This window comes from Phacochoerus africanus, chromosome 3 (genome assembly GCF_016906955.1).
Source record: "Phacochoerus africanus isolate WHEZ1 chromosome 3, ROS_Pafr_v1, whole genome shotgun sequence".
In the NCBI taxonomy this organism is placed as follows: domain Eukaryota; kingdom Metazoa; phylum Chordata; class Mammalia; order Artiodactyla; family Suidae; genus Phacochoerus; species Phacochoerus africanus.
Window position 1 is genome coordinate 137,929,971 of NC_062546.1, and position 23,181 is coordinate 137,953,151.

General features: G+C 37.5%; 1 protein-coding gene across 3 annotated transcripts in view; it reads right to left on the bottom strand.

Annotated features, from left to right (window-relative positions):
- TTC21B (tetratricopeptide repeat domain 21B) overlaps positions 1–23,181 on the bottom strand; it is an 87,976-nt gene that overhangs the window by 22,411 nt on the left and 42,384 nt on the right. For 2 of the 3 annotated variants that reach the window (XM_047772786.1, XM_047772788.1), the window contains 4 exons: positions 11,488–11,594; positions 8,622–8,810; positions 4,683–4,793; positions 3,226–3,307 (listed from right to left, as the gene is read on the bottom strand). In XM_047772786.1, the coding sequence (XP_047628742.1) occupies positions 3,226–3,307; positions 4,683–4,793; positions 8,622–8,810; positions 11,488–11,594 (489 nt within the window). The remainder of the gene's footprint in view (positions 1–3,225; positions 3,308–4,682; positions 4,794–8,621; positions 8,811–11,487; positions 11,595–23,181) is intronic. The other variant, XM_047772787.1, reaches the window with a different exon arrangement.

Genomic DNA, 23,181 nt, shown 5'->3' on the forward strand with positions numbered 1-23,181 from the left:
CCCAATTTTTTATTTTTTTATTTTTATTTTTTGTCTTTTGTCTTTTTAGGGCTACGCCCACATATGGTGGTTCCGGGCTAGGGGTCCAAATGGAGCTATAGTTGCCGGCTTATGACAGCAAAGAGGGATCCAAGCCACGTCTGCGACCTACATCACAGTTCATGGCAATGCTGGATCCTTAACCCACTGAGCGAGGCTAGTCAGGTTTGTTAACCACTGAGCCATGATGGGAACTCCCCATTTTTTTACATGATATTGTTGATGTATATGATATAAGATATTGCTGATATTGTCTAAATTCAATCTTGGAGGCCAGTTTCTTGAATAATTATCACCTTACAATATTACTGAAATGTATCCATTATTAGTAATTATGATGTTATAATTACCACTGATAGATTAAATTACATTAACTTGTCTTTTGGTTTAACCATCTCTGTCATTTTTGATTTCTTTCATCACTGTCTTATAGTTTTATAGTACCAGTCTTTTGCCTCCTTAGGTAGGTTTATTCCTAGGTACTTTATTCTTTTTGATGTAATGGTAAATGGGATTGTTTCCTTAATTTCTCTTTCTGACCTTTCATTGTTAGTGTATGGAAGTGCAAGAGTTGTCTGTGTATTAATTTTGTATCCTGTAGCTTTACCGAATTCATTGATGAAGTCAACAGTTTTCTAGTAGCATCTTTAGGATTTTCTACGTACAGTATGTCATCTACAAATGGTGACAGTTTTACTACTTCTTTCCAATTTGGTTTCCCTTTATTTATTTTCTTCTGACTGCCCTAGCTAGGACTTCCAAAACTATGTTGAATGAAAGTGGCAAAAGTGGGCATTCTTGCCTTTTTCCTCATCTTAGAGGAAATGCTTTCAGCTCTTCATCATTGAGTATGATGTTAGCTGTAGGTCTGTGATATACGGCTTTTATTATGTTAGGGTAGGTTCCCTCTGTGCCCACTTTCTGGAGAGTTTTTATCATAAATGGATTTGAATTTTATCAAAAGCTTTTTCTGCATCTATTGAGAGGATCACATGGTTTTTATTCTTTATTTTATTTTTTTTGCCTTTTCTAGGGCCGCTCCCGTGGCATATGGAGGTTCCCAGGCTAGGGGTCTAATCGGAGCTGTAGCCGCCGGCCTACACCACAGCCACAGCAACGCGGGATCGAGCGCGGTCTGCAACCCACACCACAGCTCACGGCAACGCCAGATCCCTCAACCCACTGAGCAAGGCCAGGGACTGAACCCGCAACCTCATGGTTCCTAGTCGGATTCGTTAACCACTGCGCCAGACGAGAACTCCGGTTTTTATTCTTTAATTTGTTAATGTGGTATATCACACCGGCTGATTTGCGGATATTGAAAACTCCTTGCATCCCTGGGATAAATCCTACTGGATCATGGCATATGATCCTTTTTAATGAATTGTTAGATTTGGTTTGCTAGTATTTTGTTGGACAATATGTCTATGTTCATCAGTGATATTAGTCTGTAATCTTTTTTTATGGTATCTTCGATGGTTTTGGTATCAGGATGAGGGGGCCTCAAAGAATGAGTATGGGAGTGTTCCTTCCTCCTCAATGCCCTTTGGCCCACCTCCACCCCCACCTTCCCCATACAGGAACATTAACGCCGAGAGCTGAAGTAGTCATCTTGGACACAGTATCTAATGAAAGTAGAAGAACTCCTGATGATACTGCAGAGCCTCTGGGCCTTTCCTGGCACAACCTACTTTTAAATTTCTTTTATAAAAGAGAAAAATAAAAGCCATAATTATGTAGGCCACTAGAATCTGGGATAGGAGGGTCTCTGTTACTTTCAGCTGAAAGCATTTCTAAATTCTTTGGAGACAGTGAGTAGAAGTAGATGAGTTATGAGAATACTGCAATATTATGTGAGAAATGAGGCTGCTGACACCATGGTGGCAGCAGTAGAGGAGATGAAAGTGACAGGACTAATGGAAGGTAGAGCTAACAGGGATGTGCTGACAGATTGGATGTGGTATATGAGAAAAAGATGAGACAATGGTAGCCAGAAGGTTTGGAACCTGAGAAAATGGATAAATGGTAATGCCATTTACTGACAGGAGGAAAAAAAAGACTTGGAGGGAAGAAAATGATCCACTGTTCTATTTTGGACAGGTTAAACTGGAGCACCTCTTGCAAATAGGCAGTGGAGTCAGGACTGGACATAGGACAGAAAGCCTGGATGAAGTCACCTAGGGGGTGAAGGTATAAAAAAAGGAGAAAAGGTTTTAGAACTGAGGTATACAAATACAACATCCTCACATCTAAAGGTGATGAAGAGAAGATGGATCTAACAAAGGAGAGTGAAATACAGCAGTCAGCTGGAATATGGAAAACCAGCTAAGTCCAGTATCCCAGAAGACAAGTGAAGGAAGTCTTCCCTGAAGAAGGGGGTTAAGCTGTGCTAAGTACAATGGCAGGCCAGGTAAGCAGAGAACTGAGAATTAGGCCTAGATCTGGCAGCATGAAGGTCACTGGCCACCCTGCAGAAGCGGCCTCCCAGGGGTGCAGGAGTCAGGGAGGCAGGGAAGACAGCACAGACAGAAATTCCTTAGAGGAAATTTGCTATAAAGGAAATGGAGGAATGGAGTGATATTTAGAAGGGGAGAGTAACTGGAGAATTAAGAGCTGGTTTTTACTGACCGTTGTCTTTAAAGCAGGGAGATGTCACAGCATATCTGTGTGCTGACTAGGAAGAAAATGATGGTGTTAGGACACAGAACAGGAGGGGAGAGGAGGCATTCAGGGCGCACAGGTGGAGTGGCAGATGTGGGGAAGACAGTGGCTGGGGACTGGGCAGACCTGGAGATAGGAAGATGGAGACTTTCTCTTCCACATGCTCATGGTTTCTTAGTGATGTGGGAGGCAAGGTTTCTAGCTGAGGACAAGAAAGGGGGAGAGTGTCAGAGGTTTGAGGAACGAGGAGAAAGTGTAGAAGGTAGATGGAGTGAGTGAGTTCATTAGAGAAATACACTAGGATTACCAGGCAGCACCTGAGGGTCCACTTGGAGTCGGCAGTAATAATTTAAAGTGAGACCAGTCAATGATGTTGCCTCTTATAACCATTTCACCTGCTCAAGGGCAGCTGTGAAATAGGCAGACTGCTGGATTCAACGAAGGTTGGGTTTTTTCCAAGGAGCATAATAGCCAGAGGAGAAAGGGAGTTGATTACATTAGAAAATATAATCAGTGGATATTTACCTGGTTTTCGTTCTAAAAGCTGCTGTAAATGAAACACGGCTTGTTCATAGTCCTGTTTTCTGAACATGATATCTGCCACCATCTATAAAGGTAAAAGTCGGTTCTAAAAATATTGCCATGTGTTTTACAAAGCATATTCTTCCTAACAGGGTTTATCACTATGAAAAACACATATGAAAAATATGAGCCATTTAAAATTCAACTACACCTTAAGCAGATTAGCACTGAGATCAGTGTAACAGAAGATAATCTAGGATATGAAACAGATCACTCTCTTCACAAAACTGTATTTTTAGCAGAAAGTATGTTTCAAGTAATTATTTTAAAACAGAAATTTGAAGAAGACGCCTCACTGAACTTGGCAAAAATAACAAGATTAAAAAAAAAAACAAAACAGCAAACCCAACCCCAAACACTATTAAATCTTAAGTATTTCAAAGGAATTTAAAATGACCAAGGGAGTTCCCATCGTGGTACAGTGGTTAACGAATCCGGCTAGGAACCATGAGGTTGCGGGTTCGGTCCCTGTCCTTGCTCAGTGGGTTGATGATCTGGCGTTGCCGTGAGCTGTGGTGTAGGTTGCAGACGCGGCTCGGATCCCGAGTTGCTGTGGCTCAGGTGTAGGCTGGTGGCTACAGCTCTGATTCGACCCCTAGCCTGGGAACCTCCATATGCCTCGGGAGCGGCCCAAAGAAATAGCAAAAAGACAAAAAAGTAAATAAATAAATAAAATAAATAAAAAGAAAAACAGTTAAAAAAAAATGACCAAGACATACTGAGATTTTCTTATTATGTATTTTAAAAGGGAGACTTCTTATATTTCTTTTCAGTTATAGTGACTCATTTGTAAAAATTACTAAATGAACCTTACAAACTGTCACCTACGTAGCTGTCTGAAAAGTTAAAACCTCAACCCAAGTAAAAGTGAGAAAGAAAACAACTCTAAAACACACCATCTTAGAATGATACATCAAGATTTTTTTCTAAGTCTAAAAGTCCCACTGAAACTGTTAAAGGCATATTTGAGTAAATACTTAAAAGTTAGTTTTTAGCAAATTATAGCTTAACCACATGAACTCTTCCTGACCAAGAATCCTCTTAGTTATAAAGACAAATTAACTAGGCCCACAAGGGCAAGTAAAGAACTGACCTAGATTCTCCATTCTTAGAAGTCTTGGTCTTTACTGGTAAAAGGTACTAATAATTTTAAAAAATGTGGAAACCTATGTCCAATTATTTTTGAAAATGGATCCACCTCCTGTGATTCCCAGCTATGAGAAACAATAAATTCCCTTACTGGCTTTAAAAAAAAAAAAAAAATTATTATTTCTTCCAAAAGCCAACATAAGCCAGGCCTCTCATCTACTATTAGTTTTATCAGGTAAAATTTGAAACATCCATATGGAATATATATAAAACCCAACCGCCTTAGCAGCACTGAGGTCTCCTGGACTAACCATGGTGGCGGCTTCATTGTCCCGGTCACTCTGGAGGAGCAGGGCACAGTGCCGCAGACAGGCTTCAGGGTCGTCCTGTGCTAGGTATAATCTCGCCAGCTCCAGCATTATCTATAGAGAAGGGCAAGCTCAGTCAGAAACTGTTTGGAATAAAAAGTGAATTAGGAAAATGTCTAGGCATGGATTAAACTATATTTGACCAAAAGTGAATACACTGAAAATGCCAAGCATGACAGGCAAGAAAACTATAGGTTTGCTCACCTGTAGTTTCTCTTATCCTAGAGTGTCAGGGAACAGGCCGTAACTTATTTGAAAAGTAGAGAGAGACAAAAAAGCATTGTAAAAAGAACACTGGTCTTAAATCTGGAGGTAAGTTGCTAGTCCAAGGAGTTCCTGCTGTGGCACAGTGGAAACAAGTGACTAGCATCCATGAGGATGCAGGTTTGATCCCTGGCCTTGCTCAATGTGTTAAGGGTCCGGCGTTGCCGTGAGCTGTGGTGTGGGTCTCAGATGCAGCTTGGATCTGGCATTGCTGTGGCATAGGCCAGCGACTACAGCTCCAATTGGACCCCTAGCCTGGGAACCTCCATATGCTGTGGGTGTGGCTCCCCCCCAAAAAAGAAAAAAGAATCTGACTGCAGCAGCTCAGGTCACTACAGAGGTATGGGTTCCATCCCTGGCCCGGTGAAGTGGGTTAAAGGATGCAGTGTTGCCACAGATGCAGCTTCAATCCCTGTCCCAGGAACTTCCATATACCAAAAAAAAAATTCTAGCCCTTGATGACCAAGTCCCTCTACCTCTCTAAATCTGTCTTACCATTTGCTAAAAAAAAAAAAAAAAAACACCTTGAATCAAATTGTCTCTAAGGTGTGCTCCAGATTTACTACTATGATTCCAACCCCTTTAGCCACCACTGAACACGGTACTGTTCAGTTATGTCTTAATAAAGGTTATCTTTGCCTTACATCTGAAAGAGCTGTATTAATTTCAAAAAGTTCAATCTTAAACTTTAAACTCTAAAATATGGGTATCTTTTATTCTATATCACTTATTTAAGTATTTTGCCATTTATTAGACTATTTTAAAAAAATCATCTATCAAGATCTGAGTGTAACAGTTTACATAACTGGCCATGTATGTAAATTTTCTACACTGATATTATTTTTACATTTATTTTCATGCTGTGTCACCTAAGAGGTTTAATCTAGTGATTTTTATACATCTAACACCAAATAGCAATTGAAATTTAGAAGTGTACAAAAGCTGTTTAATAACCTGAATTGACTCATCTACATTCAGTTACCTGAGACTGTGAAATTGTTTTAAAGTGATTATTAAAACACAGATGAATATTAAAAAAAAAGCTTGCAGATTTACTTTATATCACTTGTTCCATAATTTCATTTTACTTTAATTTTTATTTTATATTGGAGTATAGTTTATTTACAATGTTGTGTTAGTTTCAGGTATACAGCAGAGTGATTCAATTATACATATCCAAATAACCATTCTTTTTCAGATTCTTTTCCCTTATAGGTGATTACAGAATACTGAGTATACTTTCCTATGCTCTATAGTAGGTTCTTGTTATCTATTTTACATATAGTACATTTATATCCCAAACTACTAAATGTTAATCCCAAACTCCTAATTTATTCCCCCCGCTGTTCTCCTTTGATAACTGTAAGTCTGTTTTCGAAGTCTGTGAGCCTGTTTCTGTTTTGTAAATAAGTTCATTTGTATCATTTTTTAGATTTCACATATAAGTGATATATGATATTTGTCTTTCTCTAACTTCACTAGATAATTTCTAGGTCCATCCATGATGCTACCAATGGCATTATTTTATTCTATTTTATGGCTAATATTCCACTGTATGTATATACCATACCTTCTTTAGCCACTCATTTGTTGATGGACATTTAGGTTGCTCCCACGATTTGCCTATTGTAAACAGTGCTGCAATGAATGGGGTGCATGTACCTTTTCAAGTTATGGTTTTCTCCAGATAGATGCCCAGGAATGGGACTGCTTGATCATGTGGTAGTTCTGTTTGTAGTTTTTTACGGAACCTCCATATTGTTCTCCATAGTGGCTGGACCAGCTTACATTCCCACCAACAGTGTAGGAGGCTTCCCTCTTCTCCACACCCTCTCCAGCATCTACTATTTGTTGATTTTCTTGATGATGGCCATTTTGACTGGTGTGAGTTGATACCTTATTATAGTTCTGATCTGCATTTCTCTAATAATTAGCAATGCTGAGCATCTTTTTATAGACCTGTTGGTCATCTTGTATGTCTTTTTTGGAGAAATGTCTGTTATAGTAACACAATAATAGTGGGGGACTTTAACACCACATAACATCAAGGGATGACAGATCATCCAGACAGAAAATCAACTAGAAAACACAGGCCTGTCATGGCACAGTAGAAATGAATCCAACTAGTAACCATGAAGTTGTGGGTTCAAACCCTGGCCTTGCTCAGTGGGTTAAGGATCTGGCATTGCCGTGAGCTGTGGTGTAGACTGCAGATGTGGCTTGGATCCTGAGTTGCTATGGCTGTGGTGTAGGCCAGCAGCTACAGCTCTGATTAGACCCCTAGCCTGGGAGCCTCCATATGTCACGGGTGCAGCCCTAAAAAGCAAAAAAAAAAAAAAAAAGAAAAAACACAGGCCTTAAATGACATATTAGACCAGACGCTTTTTTAGATGCATAGTATGTCACAAATTAGACCGATTGATATTATGGAACATTTCATCAGAAAGCCATAGAATACACTTTTTTCTCAAATTCTCAAGCTCACAGGGAACTTCTCCAGGACAGATCACATGCTGGGCCACAAAGCAAGCCTTAGTAAATTTAAGAAAACTGAAATCATATCAAGCTTCTCTTCCGACCACAGTGCTATGAGACTAGAAGTCAACTACAAGAAAAAAATACAAACATGTGGAGGCTAAAAATATGTCACTAAACAACCAATTAATCATTAAAGAAATCAAAGGGAAATCAAAAAATACCTAGGGACAAATGACAATGAAACCATGACAATCCAAAACCTATGGGACACAGAAAAAGCAGATCTAATACGGAAGTTTATAGCAATACAAGCTTAGCTGAGGAAACAAGAAAAATCTCAAATAAACAATATAACCTTACAACTAAAGCAACCAGAGAAAGAAGAACAAACAAAACGCAAAGTAAGTAGAAGGAAAGAAATCATAAAGGTCAAAGTAGAAATAAATGAAATAAAGGTGAAGAAAAAAAACAGAAAAGATCAATGTAACTAAAAGCTTATTATTTGAAGTGCTATCCTTCTGAAACTATTTCTAAAAATTGCAGAAGAAGGAACACTCCCAAACTCATTCTATGAGGCCACCAGCACCCTGACACCAAAACCAGTCAAAGATAACATAAAAAAAGAAAATTACAGATCCGTACCACTGTTGAACATAGATATAAAAGTCCTCAACAAAATGCCAGCAAACCAAATCCAACAGTACATTAAAAGGATCATACACCATGACCAAGTGGCATTTATCCCAAGGATGCAAGGATTTTTCAATATCTGCACATCAGTCAGTGTGATATGCCACATTAACAAACTGAAGGATAAAAACCACATGATTATCTCAAAAAATGCAGAAAAAGCTTTTGATGAAATTCAACACCCATTTATGCTAACAACACCATTTATGAAAGTGGGCACAGAGGAAACCTATCTTGACATAATAAAGGACATATGTGACAAACCCATAATAATTTTTAGACTCTGGCATTATTAATTTAAGGCATGATGTATTTTGAAGAATTTCTAAAAACTATTTTATCTTGCATTTCTTTTCAGATCTTTACAAATAAGCTGGTAAGAAGTTTATATTTGGGGAAATTAGATGACATCTGGAATACAAGTTATTTAAAATTTATAAAGGTACTGACCTTATTATCTGTTTCACAATGAACAAGAGCCTCTCTATAAAACTTAATTGCTTTTTCATAGTCTCGCTGAGCAACAGAATGTTTTGCAATCTCTGCACAAATTTCAGCTGCTAAATGTTTCTGTGCAGGAACTGCGTCTGGCTGTTCCATCTGAACACGTTTTAGTACCCGAGCTTGTAATTCTCGAGCCTCGAAAAATAAAAGGATAAAAAGGAATTTTAAAAAAAACAGAAAAGAAATTAAGCAGTTCTTAATAACTCACAAGTAGCATAATTTTACACAGTTATTTAAGCATTACTGGCCCTCAATCTAACAAAGCTCGATCCAAAGAAAACGTCTTAATTGAAGTCTTAAAAATGTACTTGTTTGCAAATGAGCCAGAATGCACTTATCTTTGCAACTCAAGTACTATAAAAGTACAAGGTCTTTTCCCACTGTTATAGGGACGTACAGGAAGCTCACTAAGGGGGAAATGCAACCATGAAACAAATATTTATATTTATATTCTAGCATCTAGAAATTTATCTAGAAGCTCTAATTAAATAAATGAAAATTTCAACTGTTAATTAAATTAATAAAATAGTATCTAAAAGTTATTGAATTAAATATTGCCAGGTTTCAGGTATTAAGTGCATCCATATATTGCCAATGGCATATAAATCAGTCTAGTCTTTGTGGGGAACACCCTAGTAAAACATGCTAATGCCATAAAACTAACCAGGCTATCAAATTTAGCTGTTCCATTCTTGAGAAGGTACTAAGGACATCACTTAGGAAAAAAGGAAACATGTTATTTATTATCAAGGAAAAAAAAAACTGTTATTGGCTATAAAAACAAACAAAAAAATCCCAACAATACAAAAACAAAATAACTGGAAGCAATCCAAATGTCTAACAATAGGGAAATGGCTAGTCCACTGATGGTGTGTACATCTGGTCCTTCACAAAGCATATACACCCCTAAGGGAAGCAGATACCTTCTTCCTCAGGGTAAGAAGGCAGAGTAGTTTGCTAAAATGAAGACTATCAGCCTTTCCACCCATGAATCTGGTTTCTGAAAGACTGAAACCTTCCTTTAACGAGTGAGAGAGAACTCTTATGTGTTAGGTCTTCACAATAAAATTTACCTTTGAGCTAAATCATTTACTCATGCATTCATGCATTCATTTAATGAACAGTAAATGCCCACCATCTGCCACACATTATGCTATACACGGGGAGCCCTTCTGGGGACTCCTGTCGAAATGTTGGTTAACAACTGGTATTTGATGAAGATGGTCTAAAGCTGATTATTTTTCAAAGCACAGGTCATAATTTTAACCTAGGGCATCATGATAAGCATTCTTTTGGAAATAAAAGATTAGAAAATATGAAATGTATATAGCATGTGGTAAAGGTTAATAGTGTTTCATAAAATTTTTATTTTGGTTATATTAATGCATGTTCAAGTATAGAAGTATGTATACATTTGTTTATTTAAATTTAAAATATCAAAAACTTTGATAGCATTTATAAGTTTCTATTCAAATTATATTTGAATTGTATTGTAATATTGAAATTCAATTGTTTTAATTGTACCTTAAAAAGATGTATCTTTTTAGAGATCAGAATGCTATGGTTCTTCAAATTTTATGAAAGATGAATAATCCTTGTGCTATCACATATAAATGCAATGTGAATTTGATTTTGGTTTGTTGGCATTGTCTAGCCATAGTATATTGTTTGTTCTTTTTGTTAGTGTTATTCCACATGTCTGCATATGTAACACAGGGGCTCATGCAGCCAAGGTAGGTGGAATTTAATGATATTCATAATGGAGTGAAATAAGCCAAATTCACTTCTAAAATGTTTTGAAAGTCTAAATTACAAAAATTACACTTTCCTTGTGGCTAATGGTAGCTAACCTCAGGTTAGGTGTAATTCTCTTATGTGATACAGAAAATAGGGGTAAAACACTAACAATAATTAAGGATAAGATATTAATACTGATCTTCATCAGTACATGTCTTTTTTTCTTTTGTCTTTTTAGGGCCACACCCGCAGCATATGGAGGTTCCCAGGCTAGGGGTCTAGTCGGAGTTGTAGCTGCCAGCCTACACCACAGCTCATGGCAACGCCGGATCCTTAGCCCACTGAGCAAGGCCAGGGATGGAACCGCATCCTCATGGATGCTAGTCAGGTTCGCTAACTTCTGAGCCATGATAGGAACTCCATAGGGTGTTAATAGTGAATTTTTCTAAACATTAAAGAAATAGCATGTGTTAGAAACAATCCTTCTCATGAATATATACGCACAAATCCTGGGCAAAATATTAGGAAATATCTTTAAATTCTAGAAATATCTTTTTAAAAAAAATTGTAACAAAGTGACATTTATTTAGGAATATGAGTGGTTTATCATTTGAAAAATCAATACACTATATTGACAAAAAATTGGAGAAAATTTAAAACCGTCTTGATAGATGCAGAGAGTGCATTAGATAAAATTGCAGCAAACCGAAAACTGAAAAATCATCAAAACACATCAGCTACTTAAATGCATCTAAGGATATGTAAAACTTCTACATTAAAAACCAAAAAATATTAAGAGAAATTAAAGTGGACAAAAAAGTGGAAGAAAAAAAGTAAATTCAAATCCTATGACACTAGTCCTATGACTTTATACAAGTCATTAAACCAAGCTTCCTTAGCTATAAAATAGGATTAAGAATATCAACCTTCCATAATTTTTATAATAATTAGCAATAATATATTTAAACAGTACGATCCATTGACATTCAAGTATTATTTCTATCTGACTTATTTCCTGTGACAGCTGGTGGCCATTTCCAACTTTTAACCCTCCCAAACAAAGCTGTTTGTTTACCTGTTGTAACGAAGTGACTGCATCACCAGGTCTGTTCACTTTACTATAAACTTTTGCTAGAAGAACTTGAGAACGTCCATCCTCCATGAGAGCTGAAAGTTCATTTACTATGAAAAAATAAAAAGTATTAAGAAAAAAAAAAAAACCTCATTTAAAATAAATGTTTATCTCACATTATCATGCTCCATCATAAGTGACTAGTTATAGTTCCCAGTGCTATATAGCAGGATCTAAAAAAGAATGTATACATGCATGTGTCACTGGGTCACCTCACTGTACAGTAGAAAACTGACAGAACACTGTAAACCAGCTATAATGGAAAAAATAAAAATCATTATAAAAATTAAAATGTTTACATTTCTCTACAGGTTTTTAAACTTTGATTTTGAAAAACTGTGAATAAAGTTTTAAAATGTCCAGTAAATTAACTGAAAAATGGCCAATTGGAAAAAAAAAAGATTTAGCATAAAAACTGGCTAGAAGAAAAATGAAAGAACTAGATAAAAACTAGAGGCTTTTCTTAGACATATGGAGATCACAATATAACAACACGGATAAGAATTTCAATTTTCATTCTTAGGTGTATAAGAATTTTTGTATGTTGTATACTGAATCAAAAAACAAGACAGGGTAGTTGATACATGCAGTTAAGAAGGTAAATGTTATTTTTTAAATAATAGACATTAAAAAATAAAATAAATAATAGACATTAATAAGCAATACAGTTACAGTTAATAAGAACACTGACTTGTCTGGTTTTAAATTTAAACTTTATCATTTACTAGCTAACAAGGTACTAGTTGAACAGTGTACTTATCCATTCTGTGCCTCCCTTTCATCTGTAAAATAGGGAAAATAATTGTACCTATCTCACTCAGCATGGTGGTAAAACTTAAAAGTTAGCAAATTATTAAATAAGTTAACATATGCAAAGCAGTTAAAATAAAGTCTTGTGCACAGTGCTATTTAAATATTTGGTATTATTACTTTGTAATCTAAGAGTAATAAAAGAACCCTAGATAATTAACAAAAAGATGTTTCTTCCACTTTTTATGGAGTGCATGGTCTGTTCCATACTCTGTTTGAAGTGGTTTACATACATTATTTCTTTAAAACCTCAACCTGAGAGGTAGGTTTTGTTACTGCTATTTTACAAGTAAGAAAAGCTCTAGGATGGTACAAGGAACACCAGTGAGGTTATGACAATGGTGAGAGGAGGGTGGAGAGGTCAGAGGAAATCGGCAAAGAGGTGGGAAGGGCCATTTAAGTCCTTATAAGACTTTGGTTAACTCTGAAATGGGAGGCAAGGGTGAGCTTGGGCAGGCATGATTGGACTTTGTTGTTTAAACGGTCCAATTCTGCTGCTGGGTTGGGAAAGGCTGTGTCAGGGTGTGGGGTTGTGGATGGAAACAGGGAGACCAGTGGAGGCAACTGCTGTAATCCACCTAAGAGATGATGCAGCTTGGACAGGGTGACAGCACTGGAAATAATGAGAGACAGAGGAGGATTCTGAACACCTCCGGAAGGTAGAATCAAGAGGATTTCCTACGAGCAAAGACAAGGGTGAGTATTTTGGATCTTCGCAACTGAAAAGAAAGATGACATTACTGAGATAAAGAAGGCTGCACTGAGACAGATGTGGGAGGCAGATCAGGAATGCAGTTTCAGACAAGTTAAAGATGTTTATTAGAACATGGGTGCTACAATTTATCAGCTAGGAGAACCTGGAAATGTCAAGAAAATTGAGTATTAGATTGCTAATTTAAAAATGGAGATAATTGTATTTGCCTCAGAAACTAACGTGAACATTAACACTGAATAATTAATAATAGATTAATCCTTTACCTATTTTTCATTAAAGACAATGAGTAGGAATGAAAAGTTCCTAGTGAAAATAAGATCTATAGATATAAAATAAAACCTAACTTTATCAATCATCAAAGAAATGCAAATTAAAAGGCTTTTTCTCTATAATTAATACTATACAATGTTGGGACATTTTTACCCTTAAGAACAATGGAGCAAGATTCAACTCTAAGCAGTACACAGTGGTACACAAACAAAGATTCTATCTCTGTAAGGTTTCCAACTTTTCTTCTGTATAAATGTGTATCAATAGGGGATTCTTCAAATAAATTGATATCGACATACAGTAAAATACACAGCCTATGCTGAAAAAATTAAAAAGTGCTACATTTGTCAACATGGAGAGAAGTTATTTTAAGTGAAAAAGTGCATACTGCAGACCTCTAAGTATAATATGACCCCTTTTTGATGGAAAAGGTAAAGAGGAGAGTTTGGGACTAACATATATACACTGCTATATAGAAAATAGATAATCAATGAGGATCTAATATATAGCAAAGGGAATTCTACACAATATTCTATAATAACCTACAGGGTCAAAGAATCTGAAAAAGAATGGATATACTTGTAACTGAATCACTTTGCTGCACACCTGAAATAATGCAACATTGTAAAACAACTATATTCCAACATAAAATTTATTTATTTACTTTTTTAGGGCCACACCCATGGCATACGGAGGTTCCCAGGCTAGGGGTCGAATCTGAGCTGTTGCTGTGGCCTACACCAGAGCCACAGCAACACCAGATCCTAGCCGTGTCTGCAACCTACACCACAGCTCACGGCAACACCAGATCCTTAACCCACTGAGCGAGGCTAGGGATCGAACCCGTAACTTCATGGTTCCTAGTTGGATTCGTTTCCACTGCACCACAACGGGAACTCCTCCAACATAAAATTTAAAAAAGAGTTTATTATATCAATATAAAATATTTAGAAAAGGTAAACCATATCTAATTGTAATTTAATAATTACTAAATTGATTTATCTTTTAAAATAGGAACTTGGTTGAAAAAAGTATTATGTTAATTGTGTGTGAGAGACACACACAAAGACGGGCAGAGTGATGGATCAGGATGTGGATTTCTTTGCAAAGTGGGAGAGGGACACAGCTTTCATTTACTTCTATAATCTTTAAAGTTTTGCAATGAGCAAGCACTAGATTTTATTAAGAAGTACATAACAAGTAAATTTGTATGAATTTATAAGAAGGCAATTTGAAAGTATACAATTAAATTTTAAGTGCACATACCTGTAACTTATTGTGCTTTTACAAAATATAAGCAAGTATACACCAAAGAATGAGATACAAAGATACTCATTTTAACATGGTTTATAATAGCAAAAGAATGGAAAACAAATTGGGAAAAAGTTAGATAACTTATGAAGTTATAAAATGTTGTGAGTCTGTTCAATAGAATGACATGTATGTATTGACCTCAAACCATATCTGCAACATAGTCTATGTGAAAAAGACTGTAAGAATGATACATTTAAAAACAATATGCTTGGAAGTCCTAGCCACAGCAATCTGACAAGAAAAAGAAAAGGTATCCAAACTGGAAGGAAAGAGGTAAAACTGTTGCTATATTCAGATGATATGATACTATATATAGAAAACCTAAGGACTCCATACAAAAACTACTAGAACTGATAAATGAATTCAGCAAGTTAACAGAATACAAGATCAACATATTGTTAATGTTAATCATCAGGTGCAATTCTTCATACTAACAACGAAACAGCAGAGAGGGAGAGTAAAAAAAAAAAAAAAAGTTTAAAATTATACCTCCAAAAATAAAATTCTTAAGTAATAAACCTGGCCAAGGAGATGAAAGACTTATATATTGAGAAGAATAAAACATTAATCAAAGAAACCCAAGATGATTTAAATAAATGGAAAGACATCCCATGCTCTTGGATCAGAAGAATATTGTCAAAATGGCCATACTACCCAAAGCAATCTAAAGATTTAATGCAATCCCTATCAAATTACCCATGACATTTTTCACAGAACTAAAACCAATAATCCTAAAATGTATATGAACCACAAAAGACCCAGAATTGCCAAAGCAATCCTGAAAAAAAAGAACAAAGCAGGACGCATGGTCCTCCCAGTCTTGAAACAATACTGCAAAGCTACAGTAATCAAAACAGCATGGCATTGGTTTAAAAAAAGACATGGATCAATGGAATAGAATAGAGAGCCCAGAAATAAACTCATACACTTACAATCTTCAACAAAGGAGGCAAGAATATACAATGGGAGAAAGAGGTCTCTTCAGTGAGTGGTGTTGGGAAAGCTGAACAGCTCCATGTAGATCAATGAAGTTGGTACACATTCTCACACCATACACAAAAATAAACTCAAACTGGCTTAAAGACTTAAACATAAACCATGACACCATAAAACTCCTCGAAGAAAACATAGGCAAAACATTCTCTGATATAAACTGTACCAATGTTTTCTTATATCAGTCTCCCAAAGCAACCGAAATAAAAATAAAAATAAACAAATAGGATCTAATCAAACTTACAGCTTTTGTAAAACAAAGGAAACCATAAAAAAAAGAAAAAAAAAAGACAGCCTAAGGAATGGGAGAAAATAGCTGCCAACAATGCAACTGACAAGGCATAATCTCCAAGGTATACAAACAACTCATACAACTCAACAACAAAAAGACAACACAATTGAAAAGTGAGCAGAAGACCTAAATAAATACTTTTCCAAAGAAGATATACAAATGGCCAACAGGCACATGAAAAGATACTGAACATCACTAATAGAGAAATGCAAATCAAAGTGACAGTGAGGTGCCACCTCACACTGGTCAGCATGGCCATCATTATATAAGTCTCCAAATAACAAATTCTGGAGAGGGTGTGGGAAAGAGGAACCCTCCTACACTGTTGGTGGGAATGCAAGTGGTGCAATCACTATGGAAAACAGTATGGAAGTTCCTCAGAAAACTAAAAATAGAACTACCACATGATCCAGCAATCTCACTCCTAGGAATATATCCAGATAAAACTATAATTCAAAAAGATATATGCATCCCTATGTTCACAGCAGCACTATTTAGAATAGCCAAGACATGGAAACAACCTAAATGTCCACTGACAGGGGAATGGATAAAGAAAATGTGGTACACCCACCACCCCCTACGCTCTCGCCGAACCTGGGGCTGCCTGCCATCCAGGAGGGCTGGCCTCAACAATTGCCTGAAGCCTACCACCACAGGGGCTGTCCCTGCACAGGCCTGCTTGCCCTTTGGAGGGGCTACACTTCCCCAGAGCAGCACCAAACACCACCAGCCCCCGAGAAAAGGCCTGCAGCCCAGAAAAGCTAGAACAAGCCTAGCCAGGCCGTGAATAGATCTGCCTAATTCTTGGACAGTTTTTCTGAGTCAGGCTGCCCTGCGGAGGAGCCTCTTGGGTTTCCAAAGGCCCTGCTACCTGCCCAAGCCCCTATGGGGTGCCCCACCCCCGCGGAATAGCTTCTCAGCACCACCAGCCCCCTGGAGGAGCCCCTGCAGCCCAGAAAAGCTGCAACAAGCTTGGCCAGACTGTGAAAAGATCCGCCTACATTCGCAGGACGTCCTCCTGAGTTGGGTTGCCCTAGGGAAGAGCCTCTTAGGTTCTCAGTGACGCAGATAGCTGCTCCAGCCCCCAGGGGATGCTGCACTCCTGAGGAACAGCTGCCCAACACCACCAACCCCCTGCAAGAACCCCACAGCCTAAAAACATCAGAGCAAGCTCTGCATGACCAAGGGAAATCTGCTACCATCGTGGTGTGGACCACCCAGTCCTGTCTGCCCTCAGGAAGTCCTCCTTTGCTTCAAAGAAACACTGTTAGCCCCATCAACACTCCAGAAAAGCCACACTGCCTCAAAAAAGATTGACCAACAATGCCAGCCCTCAGGAAATATTCCACGGCAGTGACAAGGCAAACACTGCCCGATAACGGAGAGTACAACTCCCTCAGGAGAAAGAAAACAACAAGCAAGATGAAGAAGCTGAGAAACCACCCCCAGTCAAACCAACAGGAGAACTCACCTAAAACAGTCAACAAGGAAACAGATCTCTGCAGTCTGACAGACCTGGAGTTCAAAAGAGAACTAGTGAAAATACTGAAGGAATTAAGAGAAGATATGAACAGTAATGCAGATATCCTCAGAAAGGAACTAGAAAATATAAGGAGGAGCCAAGAAAAACTAGAACATTCATTTGCAGAGATGCAAACGGAACTAAGGGCAGTAAAAACCAGAATGAATAATGCAGAAGAACGAATCAGTGATATGGAAGATAGAAGAATGGAAATCACTCAATCCGGTCAACAGACAGAAAACCGAATCAAAAAACTGGAAAGCAATATAAGAGACCTATGGGATAATATAAAGCGGACCCATCTACGCATAATAGGAATTCCAGAAGGAGTAGAAAAAGATAAGGGGATGGAAAATATATTTGAAGAAATTATCGCTGGAAACTTCCCAAATCTAAAGGATACTGGGTTCAAGATACAAGAAGCACAGAGGGCCCCAAACAAACTGAACCCAAATAGACCCACACCAAGACACATCATAATAAAAATGGCAAAAGTTAGTGATAAAGAGAGGATCCTAAAGGCAGCAAGAGAAAAACAGAATGTTACCTACAAGGCAACCCCCAGAAGAATATCAGCTGACTTCTCTACAGAAACACTACAGGCCAGGAGGGAATGGCAAGAGATATTTAAAGTGCTCAAAGGAGGAGTTCCCATTGTGGCGCAGTAGTTAACAAATCTGACTAGGAACCATGAGGTTGCGGGTTCGGTCCCTGCCCTTGCTCAGTGGGTTAACGATCCGGTGTTGCCGTGAGCTGTGGTGTAGGTTGCAGACGCGGCTCGGATCCCACGTTGCTGTGGCTCTGGCGTACGCCGGTGGCTGCAGCTCCGATTCAACCCCTAGCCTGGGAACCTCCATATGCCGCAGGAGCGGCCCAAGAAATAGCAACAACAACAACAACAACAACAACAACAAAAAGATCAGAGAGGAAATAGAGATTAAAAAATACTAAAAAAAAAAAAAATCAATAAAAAAAATAAATAAAGTGCTCAAAGGAAAAAAATATGCAACCTAGAATACTCTATCCAGCAAGAATATCATTTAAAATAGAAGGGGAAATAAAAATTTTTTCCAACAAACAAAAACTTAAAGAATACAGCAACACAAAACCCAGGTTAAAGGAAATATTGAAAGGGCTTCTCTAAACCAAAAAGAAAGGAAGGAAAGGGAAGAAAAAAGAAAAGGAAAAAAAAAAAAGAAGAAGAAGAGGAAGAACTAGGACTGAGGAAACCGCAATCAGCGAGCAGTCACTCAAATAAGCCAGCATACAGATTTAATCATGAACATGCTTCAAACAAAATAAAATTAAAAAGAAAAAAATAAAAAAGAGTCATCAAAACCATAAAATGTGGGCAAGGGATGTTAGGAAATAAATAACCCTTTTTGTTTGTTGGTTTGTATGTTTCTCATCTTAATTTTAATATAGTAATGAAGTGTTTGAACTTACAGGACCATCAGGCTAAAACACACAATTATGGGAAGGGGTTAGCATACTTAAAAAACAGGGCAACCACAAGCCAAAACCAAATACTGCATTTGCAAAAATTAAAAAAAAAAAATACACTCAAGCAGATAATAACAGGAGACCATCCAAACAAAAAAAAAAAAAAAAAGGAAGAATGGAGAACCATAGAATCAACTGGAACACGAGGTTCAAATGGCAATAAATAATCATCTATCAATTATCACCTTAAATGTCAATGGACTGAATGCCCCAATCAAAAGACACAGAGTGGCTGAGTGGATAAAAAGGCAAAAACCTTCAATATCCTGCCTACAAGAAACTCACCTTAGGACAAAAGATACATATAGATTGAAAGTGAAAGGGTGGGGAAAAATATTTCACGCCAATAGACATGACAGAAAAGCAGGAGTCGCAACACTCATATCAGACAAAATAGACTTTAAAACAAAAGACATAAAGAAAGACAAAGAAGGACACTCCTTAATGATTAAGGGATCCATCCAAGGAGAGGATGTTACTATCGTCAACATATATGCCCCAAATACAGGAGCACCCAGATACATACAACAAATATGAACAGACATAAAGGGAGATATTGATGAGAATACAATCATAGTAGGAGACCTTAATACCCCCCTCACATCAATGGACAGATCCTCTAGACAGAAAACCAATCAAGCAACAGAGATCCTAAAGGAAACAATAGAAAAGTTAGACTTCATTGATATCTTCAGGACACTACATCCAAAAAAAGCAGAATACACATTCTTCTCAAAAGCTCATGGAACATTCTCAAGAATCGACCACATATTGGGACACAAAGCTAATCTCAATAAATTTAGGAGCATAGAAATTATCTCAAGTATCTTCTCTGACCACAATGCCATGAAATTAGAAACCAACCATGGGAAAAGGAAAGAGAAAAAACCTACTGCATGGAGACTAAACAACATGCTACTAAAAAACCGATGGGTCAATGAGGAAATCAAGAAGGAAATTAAAAACTACCTTGAAACAAATGATAATGAAGACACAACCTCTCAAAATCTATGGGATGCTGCGAAAGCAGTGCTCAGAGGGAAATTTATAGCAATACAGGCCTTTCTCAAAAAAGAAGAAAGATCCCAAATGGACAACTTAACCCTCCACCTAAATGAATTAGAAAAAGAAGAACAAAAAAGGCCTAAAGTCAGCAGAAGGAAGGAAATTATAAAGATAAAAGAAGAAATCAATAAAATAGAGACTCAAAAAACAATAGAGAAAATTAATAAAACCAAGAGCTGGTTCTTTGAAAAGGCCAACAAAATTGACAAACCCCTGGCCAGACTCACTAAAAAGAGGAGAGAGAGAACCCAAATAACCAAAATTATAAATGAAAAAGGAGAAATCACAACGGATACAGCAGAAATACAAAAAACCATAAGAGAAGACTATGAACAACTATACGGCAACAAGTTTGACAATCTGGAAGAAATGGACAATTTTCTAGAATCTTACAGCCTGCCAAAACTGAATCAAGTAGAAACAGACCAACTGAACAGACCGATCACTAGAAATGAAATTGAAGAGGTCATAAAATCACTCCCTACAAATAAAAGTCCAGGACCAGATGGCTTCACAGGTGAATTTTATCAAACATATAAAGAGGAATTGGTGCCCATCCTCCTTAAACTCTTTCAAAAGGTTGAAGAAGAAGGAATACTCCCAAAGACATTCTATGATGCCACCACCACCCTCATTCCAAAACCAGACAGAGATACCACCAAAAAAGAAAACTATCGCCCAATATCATTGATGAATATAGATGCAAAAATTCTCAACAAAATCTTAGCCAACCGAATCCAACAACATGCCAAAAAAATTATACACCATGACCAGGTTGGGTTCATCCCAGGTTCACAAGGATGGTTCAACATATGCAAATCAATCAGCATCATACACCACATTAACAAAAAAAAAGTCAAAAATCATATGATCATCTCAATAGACGCAGAAAAAGCATTTGACAAAGGACAACATCCATTCATGATCAAGACCCTCGCCAAACTGGGTATAGAGAGAACATTCCTGAATATAATCAAAGCCATTTATGAGAAACCCACAGCAAATCTAATACTCAATGGGGAAAAACTGAAAGCCTTCTCACTCCAATCTGGAACAAGACAGGGATGCCCACTCTCACCACTGCTCTTCAACATAGTTTTGGAAGTCCTAGCCACAGCAATTAGACAAACCAAAGAAATAAAAGGCATCCATATAGGAAGAGAAGAGATCAAACTGTCACTGTATGCAGATGACATGATACTATACATAGAAAACCCGAAGGACTCAACCCCAAAACTACTTGAACTGATTCATAAATTCAGCAAAGTAGCAGGATATAAGATTAACATTCAGAAGTCAGTTGCATTTCTGTATGCCAGCAATGAAATATTAGAAATGGAATACAAAAATATAATACCTTTTAAAATTGCACCTCACAAAATCAAATACCTCGGAATACACCTGACCAAGGAGGTAAAGGACCTATATGCCGAGAACTATAAAACTTTCATCAAAGAAATCAAAGAAGATGTAAAGAAATGGAAAGATATTCCACGTTCCTGGATTGGGAAAATCAATATTGTCAAAATGGCCATACTACCCAAAGCAATCTACAGATTCAATGCAATCCCTATCAAATTACCCATGACATTTTTCACAGAACTAGAACAAACAATCCAAACATTTATATGGAACAACGAAAGACCCAGAATCGCCAAAGCAATCCTGAGAAACAAAAACCAAGCAGGAGGCATAACTCTCCCAGACTTCAAGAAATACTGCAAAGCCACAGTCATCAAAACAGTGTGGGACTGGTATCAAAACAGACAGACAGACCAATGGAACAGAATAGAGAACCCGGAAATAAACCCTGACACCTATGGTCAATTAATCTTTGACAAGGGAGGCAAGAACATCAAATGGGAAAAAGAAAGTCTATTCAGCAAGCATTGCTGGGAAACCTGGACAGCTGCATGCAAAGCAATGAAACTAGAACACACCCTCACACCATGCACAAAAATAAACTCAAAATGGCTGAAAGACTTAAGTATACGACAGGACACCATCAAACTCCTAGAAGAAAACATAGGCAAAACACTCTCCGACATCAACGTCATGAATATTTTCTCAGGTCAGTCTCCCAAAGCAATAGAAGTTAGAGCAAAAATAAACCCATGGGACCTCATCAAAATGAAAAGCTTTTGCACAGCAAAGGAAACCCAAAAGAAAACAAAAAGACAACTTATAGAATGGGATAAAATAATTTCAAATGATGCAACTGACAAGGGCTTAATCTCTAGAATATATAAACAACTTATACAACCCAACAGCAAAAAAGCCAATCAATCAATGGAAAAATGGGCAAAAGACCTGAATAGACTGTTCTCCAAAGACGATATACAGATGGCCAGCAAACACATGAAAAAATGCTCAACATCGCTGATTATAAGAGAAATGCAAATCAAAACTACCACGAGATACCACCTCACAGCAGTCAGAATGGCCATCATTCATAAATCCACAAAGAACAATTGCTGGAGGGGGGTGTGGAGAAAAGGGAACCCTCGTGCACGGTTGGTGGGAATGTAAACTGGTACAGCCACTATGGAGAACAGTTTGGAGATACCTTAGAAATCTATACATAGAACTTCCATATGACCCCGCAATCCCACTCTTGGGCATCTAATCCGGACAAAACTCTACTTAAAAGAGACACGTGCACCCGCATGTTCATTGCAGCACTATTCACAATAGCCAGGACATGGAAACAAGCCAAATGTCCATCAACAGATGAGTGGATTAGGAAGATGTGGTATATATACACAATGGAATACTACTCAGCCATAAAAAAGACTGCCATTTGCAGCAACATGGATGGAACTAGAGAATCTCATCCTGAGTGAAATAAATCAGAAAGACAAAGACAAATACCTTATGATATCACTTATAACTGGAATCTAATATCCAGCACAAATGAACATCTCCTCAGAAAAGAAAATCATGGACTTGGAGAAGAGACTTGTGGCTGCCTGATGGGAGGGGGAGGGAGTGGGAGGGATCGGGAGCTTGGGCTTATCAGACACAACTTAGAATAGATTTACAAGGAGATCCTGCTGAATAGCATTGAGAACTTTGTCTAGATACTCATGTTGCAACAGAAGAAAGGCTGGGGGAAAAATATAATTGTAATGTATACATGTAAGGATAACCTGA